This window comes from Pipistrellus kuhlii, unplaced genomic scaffold, assembly GCF_014108245.1.
Source record: "Pipistrellus kuhlii isolate mPipKuh1 unplaced genomic scaffold, mPipKuh1.p scaffold_m20_p_4, whole genome shotgun sequence".
NCBI lineage: Eukaryota > Metazoa > Chordata > Mammalia > Chiroptera > Vespertilionidae > Pipistrellus > Pipistrellus kuhlii.
The window spans coordinates 23471977-23486013 of NW_023425540.1; the positions used below are offsets into that span (position 1 = coordinate 23471977).

The following is a 14037-nucleotide window of genomic DNA, read 5'->3' on the forward strand; positions in this document are numbered from 1 at the left end:
ACTTAAGTCCCCGAGTTTCAGTTTCCTCTCATAAAATGGGATAATAAAAGTTTCCTCAGAATGCATGTCACAAACTAAATTTCAAAATTTCTATCCATTTCTCTGACTCAAATAGGATCTTGGTCAAATCACTTAACTCCTAGACACCATTTGTGTGTGTGTATGTTTGTGCATGTCTCACACATATATGTCATATATATATATATCATATATGTGTCATATGTGTCATATATGTATAAATGCATGTATAATATATTATGTATGTGTATGTGTGTTTGCATCTGTGGGTTTGGCCAAAGGTCAATGGGTTTCAAATACTTTTGGACACAGGAACAAACAAAATAATTTTAAGAAGAATGACAATCAATATAATTGGTAAGAAGTGACCCTCTAATTGCTGAGGCTCTCTGGAGTGCAGTCTGAGAATCACCAGACCGATGATCTCTGTGGCACAGGCTTGCCCTGATAGTGTACATAGCCTTCAGATCACCCAGTGCCTCTTGGCCCTATAGTACCTTTTTCAAGAACAATAGTCATTAAATAAATGAGCTGAATAAATGAGCTTGTCTTCAAATAAAATTCACAGAGTTTAATTATTGAGTCTTCTATGCCATACCCTCTCTCATTTGATATACTTTCAAATACTCCTCATTTGTTCACTTGTTCACTCTCCAACTTATTCCCCCCATGCAATTCATTTGGATTTGCTGAATATTCAGTATAGCCTGTCTGCTTAGCTAGTGAAGGAAGATGAGAGATTGTTCTGAGTGTTTTATATGGTTTAAGATACATGAAAAATTGCTCTGCACATTTATAAAAAGTGCTCCACAAAAAGAAGGTACTGCAATTATTATTGCCATTATTATTATAACTATTATTATCACTCATTTTGGCATTTAGCACGTGCAATTAATTTGCAAATTTCTTACAGATATGTCCCATTTCAATAAGACCAAAACCTATTTCATGGGCAAATTGTCTCTTTAGAGCTTCCAGTTCCACTATCTCTTGCACAATGTCCTCTAAACATCAGGTGCCCACTAAGGAGTTGATAATTTTCTGGGGGTTAATTTTATAGGGAGTGGACTCCCCTTCATCCAAATCTAGAGCACTGTTCTTCCTTCCATCTATATTCCCTCTTGCAAGTACAAGCACTTATCTCTTGTTTGGAAGAAACTCTTTTTTCCATTTAGACCGACCCCAAGTGATAAGAGTAAATATTAACAATGGATTTCTAAGATAAAATAATAGCAAACACTGATAGTCATTGACATTGAAGACCCCAGTGTTGGATGGATCAAGTTTAGCTTCCGTTAAATTCACCACCTGCAACTGCTTGCATTGCCAATGTCCATATCTCAACTGCTTATCTAATGTCGATTTGCTCAGCCCTCGATGACTTAAATATTTCTTACCTTGATTGTTTAATTAAATTCAGGTATGGTTCAGAGGACAGCAAGAGCCCCGTGTCGTTAAAATAATGAGAGTTTTTGAAGTTCTAACTCTAGTAGTCTATTAAAAAAACAATTATGATGTAACTGCTGAAAGCTTTATGAAGTGTAGGTGCAATTTTCTGGGCACTGAAAAAGTCAATCATTACCTATAATGATGAAGGGATCAGTAATGGGATATACAGTTTCATTTTCAGGTCATCAGTTCATACACAGTCCAAATCTGCATGACTTCCATGTAGTTTAATTATACACAAAGGTGCACAGAGGAACATACACACACAAACATGCACAAACAGATGCTTTGAACAGGTCAGGGTAACAAGTGACCTCAGTACATTTTCTAAATAGGGGATGGAGACCAAATCACAAACTCTGCCTTTTGCAAGTTTTGTGATTTTGCAAGTAAAATTGGGGTTAACATAAAAAAAGAGAAAAATTATATATCCTAGTTGTGCATTTTCTAGGAGAAACTTCAAGTTCAGCTGCAGTATAGTAGGAAAAGACCTTCATATGGTCAGCACTCCTATGAATCATGGCAATTGTAGGAAGTTAGCAAGGGACCATTAAAAAAATTAATAGATGGTGCCTCAAGGTAAGGTAAGCTTACAGCACTATAGGTCCAAGAAACCTTATCCTATATAATAAAGAGGTAATATGCAAATGGTCATTACACCATGATGCATAATGACTAATCAGCAGAAGGGTGGGGCAGTGAGCTACAAGCAGTGGAGAGCTACAGGAGGTGGGGAGGTAAGGTACATGCAGCAGAGAGCTACAAGCAGCGGTGGGTGGGGCGGCCAGCTGAGTCAAGCAGCAGTGAGCTACTTGTATGCAGGGCCACTAGTCTAATAATAAATTTCTATTGGTAGAAATTTTTCATTCCACAGGAATACATATAAGCTTTTCACATAAAAATATGCCACCCATTGCTGAGAGCTGCTTGTCCCGCAGCAGAATCTGCCAGGCTCACCACTCACTCTGATGCTGCCCCATTTCAAAACTGGCAACATTTGAAAAATGGGAATGTGGGAAGCAAACCATCTACTGGATGAAATCTTAGATTTCATCTCCCAATATCCTGTAATGCTTGCACTCCTCAAACTCTGCTCAGCACACCAATCATAAAACATGTCTCCAAATTCTAAAAGCGATATGAGAACATGAACTCAAGAGTAACAAGTTAACAATAGAAGGGCCTGTTACTGCCCTCTGTTGTCTGGAGCCACTAACAGGAGCTGACCATGGAATAGGATTAACACAGGACAGAGGAGCAGGACTGATACAAATGTCTGCAATAGCAGGTGCATATATGAGCAGGAATGTAAGGGAAGAAAAGGGTAAGGAAAGTATAAACACATGCCCTGAGTGTGTAGGACAAGGTATTAAAATAAAAACAAAAGAAGTACCTAAGTGACAATATTTACAGCCTGTCAATGACATTCTCTTTGGATATACATGAATCCCCCTCACAGACTTGACCTAATGAATCCGTATTTCTGTGGCAAGCAACCAAGAGGGAAAGGACCCTGGGCTCCACCCTCCCATGCACATGTACTTACTTGTGTCCAGACTCATGGGCAATGGTGAAAGCCAGTCCAAGACCTGTATCTTCATTAATCGTACAGCTACGATATTTACTACACATTCCACTTATGGGCGCAAATCCTATGGGCATAAAGGTCAAAAAAATATATAGAAGTTTTCAATAAAATGAAGGAAGAGGGTGTATTATACAGGCTAATTTACCCTCCATCCTTTAAGGAAATTTGGTTCTCATATTCAGCTGCTGAAATATGAAATGGGAAACCCTTAGACTCTTAACATAAAGGGCTCTTAACAATGTGGGAGTAGGGAAACTGTTTTCTGCATGGAAAACTCTTCAGGGATCTATGAAATGTTCATGTCACAGGCTATGACTTGGACACAGTAGAAGAGGGGTTTCACTGCAGATGGAGGAGAATTTCTGTCTTTTTCTATAATCATATGTATTCTCAAAAGACGAAATAAAAAGTGCTGTGGGGAATGGGTGTGACAGGAAGTCCCAGTCCCAAGATCATACACATTCAAGGATTTGCCTGGAGGACACACATAGACCCAGAATTTGTTATGTTCACAGGTATGGTTTAGCATGGCAAAAGGATAGGAAGAAAAATTAGCAAAGGGAACAAGTACATGAGAAGCTTGGGGGAAGCAAGCATGAGCTTCCAGAGTCCTTTCCCAGTAAATCTACACAGGACAGGATTGATTTCCCTAGTAACACGTCATGACAACAAGTGTATACTGTAGTCCAGCAGTGAAGCTCATTAGAGATTTGGGACCCAGGGGTTTTATTGGGGCTGATCACAGAGGCAGCCTCTGCCTGGCATGGACCCAAATTCCAGACTCCTAGGAGGAAAGCAGGTGTTCCACGTAATTCACATTATTTGTACAAACAGTTTTGTCAAAGTGAGCCACACTTGTCAGGTAAGATGGTGGGAACCTTCTTGAAATCTAAGTTCTCAGAGGCCAGCTAAGGGCCAACCTCATAAGGAGATTTTCCTAGGATAAGAAGTCAGGGTAACCTATATTAAACTAAGTCCTCTCTGAATGGTTTTATAATAAAGGATCTTTCTCCCTAAAATCCTAGGGGAAATGGAGAGTTAAGAAAAAATGTCCATGAGAGCTCTGGTCAGGAGCACACTGTTTTACACTAACTATTTGGAAAAAATATCAAAGAGCTGCCTCTAAGATCTACTAAGCCTTATAAATATATAAAATTATTATGATTGAGGCATTAATAAAGGAATTTTTAAAAATCAGGAATGTAATATAGTTGTAATTCTCTGTAATATTCATAAATGTACCATTTCTGCTACATAATAAGACACTCTTGACTCTATTGACCCCATTCTCTCAGAAGAAGAAATGAAAAAAATATATTAAGTTAGAAGAGACAGAAACTCTTGAATATGTTAGGAACATTCCTCTGTGAAGTAATCACTTTTGATGAATAAATTCAAACTTTTATTTTTGGTCAAATTTATACAAGGACGCAATTTTCTTCTTTAAAATTGCACTCAGCAGTGGCTACCACTTATATATTGGGAATAGGGGCAAAAATTCACTATATATGGCCACAAAAGGTGCATAGCACATATATGGTCCTCAAAACTCTGCTGGATGATCTTTTTTTTTTAAAAAAAATATATTTTATTGATTTTTTACAGAGAGGAAGGGAGAGAGATAGAGAGCTAGAAACGTCGATGAGAGAAAAACATCGACCAGCTGCCTCCTACACACCCCCTACTGGGGATATGCCCGCAACCAATGTACATGCCCTTGGACGGAATCGAACCCGGGACCTTTCAGTCCGCAGACCAACGCTCTACCACTGAGCCAAACCGGTTTCAGCTCTGCTGGATGATCTTACCCAAAGTATCACAGGGCTCATTCTTCCAGGAGCATATGTCCAGACCGGTGAGTAAGATGGCATGGTCATGGCGAGTTCCATCTTTCCCCATCAAACCAGACTGCCATTGGCAGAAGCTACTTAAGGTGTGATCCGCGTGATGGCTTATCACAAGCCCTGGCTAGAGATAGCAAGATCACCATGAGAACAGAAAGAAAACAGAATATAATACAATTGTTACTAGCATTGGTATCACAGCAAACTCTCATTAACTTGGCTTTCAAATACATAGATGGATCCAAATACCATATGTGCTAATGCATCCATTTTATGTATTAAAACACAAAAAAGTATTTTACATAAAACCACAGAGATTTAGTTTACATGTCTCTAGTTCTGTGCTAAAACAGTTGGGATGCATTTAGCTGACCCTGAATGCATTTTCAGTGAGCCATGAAAGATTATTTTTGTGTATCAAATTTTTGCGCTTAAAATATTTGTAAAACAGTTTGCAAAATAATATAAGACAATAGAATCATTCGCATGTGACTAAACACATACACAAAGCACACCTAGTCACTGAATGTTTACTCCATTAGCAACTTGAGCAAGTGAGATTTCCAACTTATTGCCCTTTTAATATTTATTATTGCAGTGTTACTAAGTCACCACAGAAGTATCATATTCATGAGAAAGGTAGGACAATTGGGAAAGCTTTATTTCTGGAAAATAGACTGGAACTGGAAGGAAACCACATAGAAAACATGTGACCTTATTCGCATATACCAAGGTCTAGTAAAATAACTGTGAAATATCAGAAGAACTTGTGAACACTTGGGAAATAAAGAATTTGAGAGCAGCAGGAACATCCAGAAGAATAGGTTGCAATGAGTGGTGTGAACCTTATTCATAGCAATGCTCTGTTTTCCTATGATGGTCACAGAAAATCAGATCAAATACCTCAATTGTAGGACAACTTGTGTAAGGCTTTCATGACTGGAATGTTGTGTTGGAATTTTTGTCCTTCAGTCATGCAATATGTTTTCTCTTTAAAAGTTTTTGTCTTTCCCAGAAAGTCAAATACACCTGAGCTAGATGTTGTATATCAAAACTGGGGCATGCCTTCCATTCTTTAGATGGCGATTTTCAGGAACACTGCATTAATCAAAGTTAACACAGGTGTACGATCAAAAGATAACCTCTCCTATTCTTTGCAGCTTGGAGGAATTCCAAGGTGAAAACAATTTAATACAAGGAATAATTAACCTGTCACCTGAGAAACCCTGCTGGCTCAGCACCCCTTCCCCAAACACATACTTACACAAAAGACAATGAGGTCATATCTTCCTGACTATTCAGGCTAGAAATACAGGCAGGTCCTAGCTACCCCCACTTTGCCCAGGAAAAGAGCAGAGTCCCAGAATATTAAAGCCCATAAGCATCTTAGATCTTATATTTCATCTAAAAATCTTTTGTTTTATAAATAAACAAACTCTAGCTAAGAGGAGATTCTGCTAAGACATCAGCAGTGGTGGAACTGGATGCAGGGTGCCTGACTCGGGTCTCAGGCTCACTCTCCCATGCCCACTTAATGATCACCTTGGGCCAGAATAGAAGCGAGAGCATTTGATGGCTGAGATGCCCCCCGATGTTACTTATGTCATGAAATGTTCATATGCATCCTCTTGTGAACTGAAATGTATGTCTGGACATTTAGACTGGGACTCTGGAATGGAGGCAAAGGAGATGGTTTTACCAAATGCTACTAAGATCCAGCATAATTTTTTTATATGTAATGAGAGAAATGTGCTCAACACTTCAGAATCTTTATGAAAATAAAATCCTAGGATTAAAGGTGGTAAAGGGTTAGTGGGATCAGTCTTAGGAGTTGGGAGACAACAGAGCAAAGCAATGCAATGCAACACAGTACAATTTAACTTCTACTCTATGGGTCATTCTTAGTCTTCTAGCAAAAAGACCCAAAGGGCTCAGTTCCATGTGGCATCCTGAAAGTTCATGGTGGCTGAAGACACAGTTTGCACTTTGTCTCCCAAGTGTGTTTCCCACCCATAAATTAAAGAGATCATTTCTATTCCATTTTCTCATAAAGCAATTACATGAGTACTTCTTCCTACCTTTGCACAAAAAAAACAAAATGTCAAATAATCATTAAAGGAACTGACAAGCACCCCATTGCATAAGACACAAAATATTAAAATTTTTTGTCCACAAGGGAAAGAGAATTAAAGAATCCATATAAAAGAAAACAAAGCATTATTTTGCATTTATTTTTCTGGAGAAAAGTTGCTGTTTTAAAGATAGAATACCTGTTCTTCTTCTAGAAGAATCAGACCTACAATTGCAATGTTGATGTTTCCTCCTATTGTTCCATCTTTGAATAAAGCAGACACCTGAAAAAGTTAGGTAATCTATGTTAGTCTCCACATGTGGCACCATTTTCTCCCAGCCCTCAATCTGCCTAGAGTTCTGATGCTGAAGGCCAATCCCCATGTTTCCAGTGATGTAGTAACATATATTATACTGCCTGACAGACAGGTATAGGAATATCTATCCACCAAAGACCAATTGTTGAATCCCTGTCATTGGTGCTGGGAGTGAAAAACTGAAGTTTGAGGGAGATGTTCTACTTCTCAAACCCTAATGTAGGGATTACAAGGCCTCTGAACTGCAAAGTGTCCTCATTTGAATTGAATAGAAGATTTTTTACTCATAGTGATAACTGCATAGGTAAGTACTCTCCAAGCTCTCCTGGCAAGAAATTCCAGAATCATAAAACAAATGCTGGGAAAAGACCAAGAGGACATGAGAAATAAAAGAAAACATGGAAAGATGGTCTAAGAAAGAGACAAACATTTGAGATGATGATCACAAACATTTGAGATGGCATTTGTGGTGATAAGTGATGACAGTTGGCAGTGTGAAATACTATAGGGAGGTGACTTGGCACTGAGTGGGGATATACCTGTCCCCACTCAACACTTGAGGCATAGAAACATTACAAAAGTTATACAGAATAGAGATGACACTTGCTCAAATCAGAGCATCCCGGGCCCTGTTGTCCTCAGCCCTGTGGCTGTGTAGTTGTAAGTGTCTCAGTGTCACTGTCTCCCTCAGTTCCCTAGAAAGTCATAAACCACATGGGTCAACCTACCAAAAATGACCCTAGCCATAATAGCCATGTGGCATAATGGAGTATAAAACACACTCAAGGGTACTTTGTTCATTAAGGTGGAACCTAAAGTAGATTTAAAAAATATTGTTATCACAAATCTTGTTAAAATATGTTTCTATTGATTTTTTTTTTCTAGAGACAGAGTAAGGGTGAGGGAGAAAGAGAGTGGGAAATATTGATCTGTTATCTCCTGAATGCCCCCTACTGGAGATCGAGCCCAGAATCCAAGTATGTACCCTGACCAGGAATCAAAACAAGTGACCTCTGGTGCATAAGACAATGCTCAACCAATTGAGCCACACCAGCCAGGGCACAACTATTTTTTAAGTCATTTAAAAATATATTTTATTGATTTTTTTTTATGAGAGAAGGAGAGGGATAGAGAGCTAGAATCATCAATGAGAGAGAAATATCAATCAGCTACCTCCTGCACATCCCCTCCTGAAGATGTGCCTGCAACCAAGGTATATGCCCTTGACTGGAATCGAACCTGAGACCCTTCAGTCCTCAGGTCTATGCTCTATCCACTGAGCCAAACTGGTTAGGGCTTTTAAGTCTTAAAAGTTCTTACCACATACATATACAAACACAAGTAACTATGTGTTGTGATAGATGTACTAAGTATCTTTATTTCGGTAATCATTATGCCATATATAAGTATGTCAAATTACCACTTTATACAGCATAAATTTACAGAATGTTATATGTCAATTTTAGTTATTTTTAAAAATATATTTTAGTGACACAAGATTTTCTACTGTTACCTAGATGTCACTTAAGTGAAATGAGCTTTAGATACTTCTTACCACTCTTCCATAATTACTATAGCTGCCAATCTGGGGATAGACACTCCTTATCTGAGATGACATTCTAAAGAGCTGTATTGTTTTTCTGCTTTTCTAGACAAAACAATGTATACTCAATAGCTGAACATTAATATTCCTAAAATGAGTATTTCTATGTAACCATCTAAAAAAATCACACATACAGTGGTGATAAACAGATCTGTTGCACCAAAATGTCTCAGTATACACTTTTAAATTTCTGAACTGAGACACTAGTACATCAAAACAGATTACTGGCTTACAGAGAGGATCAAATTCTTCATCCACCTTAATTTGTTCTCTGAAGTTCTAAAAATGGCTCTTTTGATCTAAGCACAGTAAAACTGAAGGACTTACCACAGATAAAATATTTCCATGTATGAGACATAAATCCATAAGTAAAAAGCAGAATGTGAAACACATACACACACATACCCCATTAGGTATAACTATACACTCAGCCTCAAAACAATTGATGTTCTTACCATGTTGAGTATTGTCAGCACATAGGTGGTGATATTTTCATGGCCATGATTTTGCATCATCTTTTTGTCGACCACCACCAATGTCTCCACATTCAGTTCTTTATTCCTATGGGACTTCAGAAGAGAGCGCTTGTGTCGTGAGCAAGACTTGTACTCGTCAGGCAAGATGTAAAGGTCTTCCTTGGGAGGCTTGGGCATATCTATGAGGAATGTATAGAGAGTGAATTAGAGCAAATTAATCACACAAAATGAGTGGTGGAACTTGTTATATAGAAATTGAATGTTCATTATATATGAAACATATAACCCGTAAAATTTTGCGATCCAAAAGTTGTTTTAAAGTGGAACACAATTCAAATAAAGTCTGTAGAATCTAGATGTCATGGAAATCATTGCTTTATTTACCTTTGTATAATTTTGTCCTGATTTAAAACAAGAGAAGGTCATTTTTGCTCTGTAGTGTCAGAATCTAGAAACATAAAGCTCAAAGACTATTAGCATAAGGATTTATGAAATGGGCTGTGCAAATGAATTATTGATAAAACAATAAGACTAACAAGTTCAAGAATGAGTGTTATCTTGCATCATTTCTTTATTTGAAGAATTTTAATGATCTGACAGTTTTAAAGCTGAGCCCTATGTCTGTACATATGATTGGTTTGTCTGTAGTGTCTCAAATAAGTTCTAAATGAATGAGTTGGGACAGATCAAACTCACTGCAGAGCTGGCTTTCCTAGGAAGCACCATAAATATTTACTTAACTCAATTTGAAGACAAAATATACTCTGTCCTCTTGAAGCAAGCCATTTAAAAATAATTATGATACTCGGCCAGCAGAGCTCAGTGGTTGGACATCGACCTGTGAATCAGGAGGTCAGGGTTTGATTCCTGGTCAAAACACATGCCCAGGTTGTGGGCTCAATCCCCAGTAAGGGGATGTGAAGGAGACAGCCAATCACTGATTCTCTCTCATCATTGGTGTTTCCATCTCTCTCTCTCCCCTCCCTTCCTCTCTGAAATCATTTTTTTTTTTTTTTTTTTTTTTTTTTTTTTTTTTTTTTTTTAGTGAAAGAATCTGTCTTTAAAAAATAGTTTTGGCATTTATAATCAGTAAGCTAAATTTAGGTTAAAAACAATTCAATTTAGTGGATTTCTTAGAAAGCATGATTAGAATTGTATCATGGGAAAGTAGACTTCAAAATATCCACAGGTACTATGGTACTTATTCTTTCATTATAGGTGCCCACTGGTTATGGGTGGTTCATTCCATTCCACAACATATATGGAACTCCTGGTCATGCCCATCTCTATGTTAGGGCATTGGGTATAGCAGCACAGGAAAACAAACAGCAGAGAAAGATGGGGCTGTGTGAAGATGGACTCATGGGAGGAAGGCTTAATAAAGTGATGGTGGAGGGAGAAGCTGAAGGAAGTAAGGGAAGTAACAGAGAACACTGAACTCCTATACTTGAATTTGTGAGAGGTTCCTACATAAAATGTAAATAACACATCACCTCCTAAATGTTCATGATAAAAAAAAAGACTTTGATAAAGCTTGGTGATAAATTGTAGGTAAATTTATATCTTGCACAGTCTGTCTTTTGATGTGGTGAGTCAAGTACATAAATATGTATAGAGATAAATTACCTCAGCAGGAAAACTATGTGGGCTTTAATAAATCTAGACCTCAAAAATATAGAATTACTGAGTAGACATGCCAGGGTTCTTTTGAAGATGTCTGGTGGATTCAGTATTCCTCAGCAGTGCATCATTTAATCTGTCCAGGGAACAGCTTTTTTTTTTTTAAAAAAAAAATGAAAACATCTAACATTATCTATCCATCTATCATGGAGATAGATGTTTATACTGAACATGCAGATAATGGACTCTCTTTGGAATTGCCACTTATGTTTAGTAAGGACAATTAATACATGTCACTTTGGGAACAGACATACTTTGATGAAAATTAAAAATATTCCATTGTCTTATGTAAATGTTAAAATCATTAAACATGTGAAGAGAATCGCCCTTACATACATTTCTTGCGCCTTCCACAGAAATGCTGCTTTTGTGGGTGCCTGAGGTCAAAGCCACCTTGCAGGTGTTGATTTTCGTGGTAGAAGAGGTGGTGATTTTCCAGCTCCTGCTGCCTCTGGACCATCATGGCCTGGTGCCCCCTCTGAGCCTGTGGCTCTGTGGATCTCTTGTACAGTATGTGGGAGGGAGGCCCACCCCCAGAAGAGTCATTGAGTCTCCCTGCTAGGTGGGAAGGAAGTGGCTTTAAGAAGTAATCTGCTTCTTGTGTTCTTATCATGCCTGACTGGAAAAATAGGGAAAAGAAAGAAAACACAATTACACTTCCAACTAGAGACATAGCCAGCTCTCCAAGTATTCCTTTCTATGTTTGCTTACAAGCATATCATTCCCACCTTCTGAGGTTAAGCTCTGGCGCTAATGTTCCTGCTGGTGGGGAAAAGGTAAACTTGGTAAATTATCAGTGAAGCTATCAGCACCATGGGGGGTAGACCTCCTGGGGCCTAACTGCCAATTCACAGTGGAAAGCGAAATACTTGGAATTTATGCTCTGGATCATAGAGGAAGCAGCCTCTCACACCATATTCCACATGAGTGACTTGGAAATCTTTCTTGCCTCCTAGAACTCTACCAACTAAACTAGAATACAATAATACTTTAATAATAGTTTGCAGTTCTATCAAGAAATAGCTAAGTCTGAAATTAAGTAACAGCCAAAGCCAGTTAGGTTTCATTCTTTTTGCATTTAAACTAATCCAGGAGTAGCAGAGCCATCTTGGATGTGTTCAACCTTGTGTAATAACACTACCCAAAGAGGTTTTGCACTCCATTGAAGGTAACTAGTTTAAATATTAAACTAAAAAAGAAAAAAAAGAAAAAGTCATTGTTTTAAAAAAAATCTTGTCTGCTATACAAACAATTCATTGCTTTTCAAATCCCCGCTTGGAAGATTACTAGCTCCTTTAGGTTCTCTGGAGTAGATGGCATTCAGCATCTCTCATGCAAGCCCAAGTGTACTCAGAGAGATTGTCCAGATAAGACAAACATCACAGAGAGAATTATCATCTAATTCTACGTATCATCGGTGTGATCTTGGAGGATATTTACTTAGCCTCTCTGTGCCATTTTGTCATCTAAGCATTGGATACAAGGAGAACTACTTTCTTTGAGAGTGTAAGACTTAACAACATATTTTAAACCTATGACCTGCAATAAATGTGCAAACAAAATTTGCTGAATTAATAAAACAAATTGTGTAAAATATCATACATCATCCTGACAATTCCTGAGGCTTGGGGGGACTTTGCACTATACACTATGAGATCTCTGACACCTGAGTGTTGGTGTACCCAATGACCACAGTTGCCCCAAACACATCTTTGCTTTTGGCCTGATCTGTTATTTTTATACTTTTTCCTACTTCCTCAACTAAAACACTTGTGTTCGGTAACAGCTGTTCCAGACTCAAAACCATCCCCTGCTTTTCCCTGGGTTCAAGGCTATATTCTGGGTGGCCCAGGATAAGAGGGACAAGATCTTCAGGCAAGAGTGACCTGTCACAGCTGGTGGATTTTTGAATTTTTATTAACAAAGTGGTCAAGCATTGTACTTGTTTGATTTGTAATTTAGTCTGTTACAACATTCTATGTTAAACCATTCTCAATTTTATTAAATACATAGAGCATAATAACTGATAAGACATTCCTTGATAATCAATAGGTAATAAAAATTACTAAAAAACAAACAAACAAAACACACAAAAAAAAAACCCCACACAACAACAGAACACATTTACTTCATTATCTTGCTGCATTATTAGTTTGCAAGTTTGTTTAAAAGATTAGGAAAATCATGGAAGATTAATGCTTTCTCCTTATCAAAGTTTTTCCTTGTTGAGTCAAACATATTTATTTGGAAACTCATAAAATGTCTAGTGTATGCCTGCCCACAGTAACCACTGGGATGTCAGCTGGGTGGATTATTAACCAGGCTTCAGAAAAAGCTAATGTCCTCCACGCTATGCAAAGGAGCTCTCCTGGGGCCTGCATCCCTAGCATGGCCAATTCTGTAAATCATTTCACACTGGGAAGCCTACCAAACACTCATGTTGCATTTATGAGGAAGGAAAAAATGTGTGTCATGTTAGCGCTGAGAAAATGCTGCTTTTGAGCAATGTAAGTAAAGAAAGTGTTGAAGTTTGAAAGTAGGATGTTTATTGTAATCTATATGCGGTTATCCACAATTAAAAGTTGGTAGATTTCTATTATTGGGTGTCTATTTATAGACACTATCTATAAAAGTTGCATGAATCAAAAAAAGAAAATGGAAATGAAGAAGAAATAAATAAATGTCCAACCACTGAGTCTGTTTCTCCTGCAGTAAGAAGTCCTCACTGAACTGGTTCCAAGATTGTCTCAGATGACACCATAAGCTATTTTCAAGACAACTAGTTTTCAATAAACACAGTGAAAGCACGATTGGGCTCATTAAGAGAAACATGCATTTTAATTCCCTAGTAACTGTATTTTTACTCTCCAAGTGTTATTTGTTTTGAGAATATTCTACTTGTTCTAGTCTTCTTAACAATGCCTCAGAAACACAAGACAATTTTAACATTTATAGAACTTTTATAAAAGCTAAACTGTTTTTTATTTTCTTA

The 14037-nt window shown here is 37.7% G+C and overlaps 1 protein-coding gene across 1 annotated transcript in view; it reads right to left on the reverse strand.

The window, feature by feature from the left end:
• Positions 1–14037, reverse strand: part of ADAMTS16 (ADAM metallopeptidase with thrombospondin type 1 motif 16) — a 97007-nt gene that overhangs the window by 57934 nt on the left and 25036 nt on the right. The window contains exons 4-8 of the mRNA XM_036409669.2: positions 11382–11664; positions 9345–9544; positions 7170–7253; positions 4864–5023; positions 3014–3119 (exon numbers count right to left, since the gene is read on the reverse strand). Of these exons, the coding sequence (XP_036265562.1) occupies positions 3014–3119; positions 4864–5023; positions 7170–7253; positions 9345–9544; positions 11382–11664 (833 nt within the window). The remainder of the gene's footprint in view (positions 1–3013; positions 3120–4863; positions 5024–7169; positions 7254–9344; positions 9545–11381; positions 11665–14037) is intronic.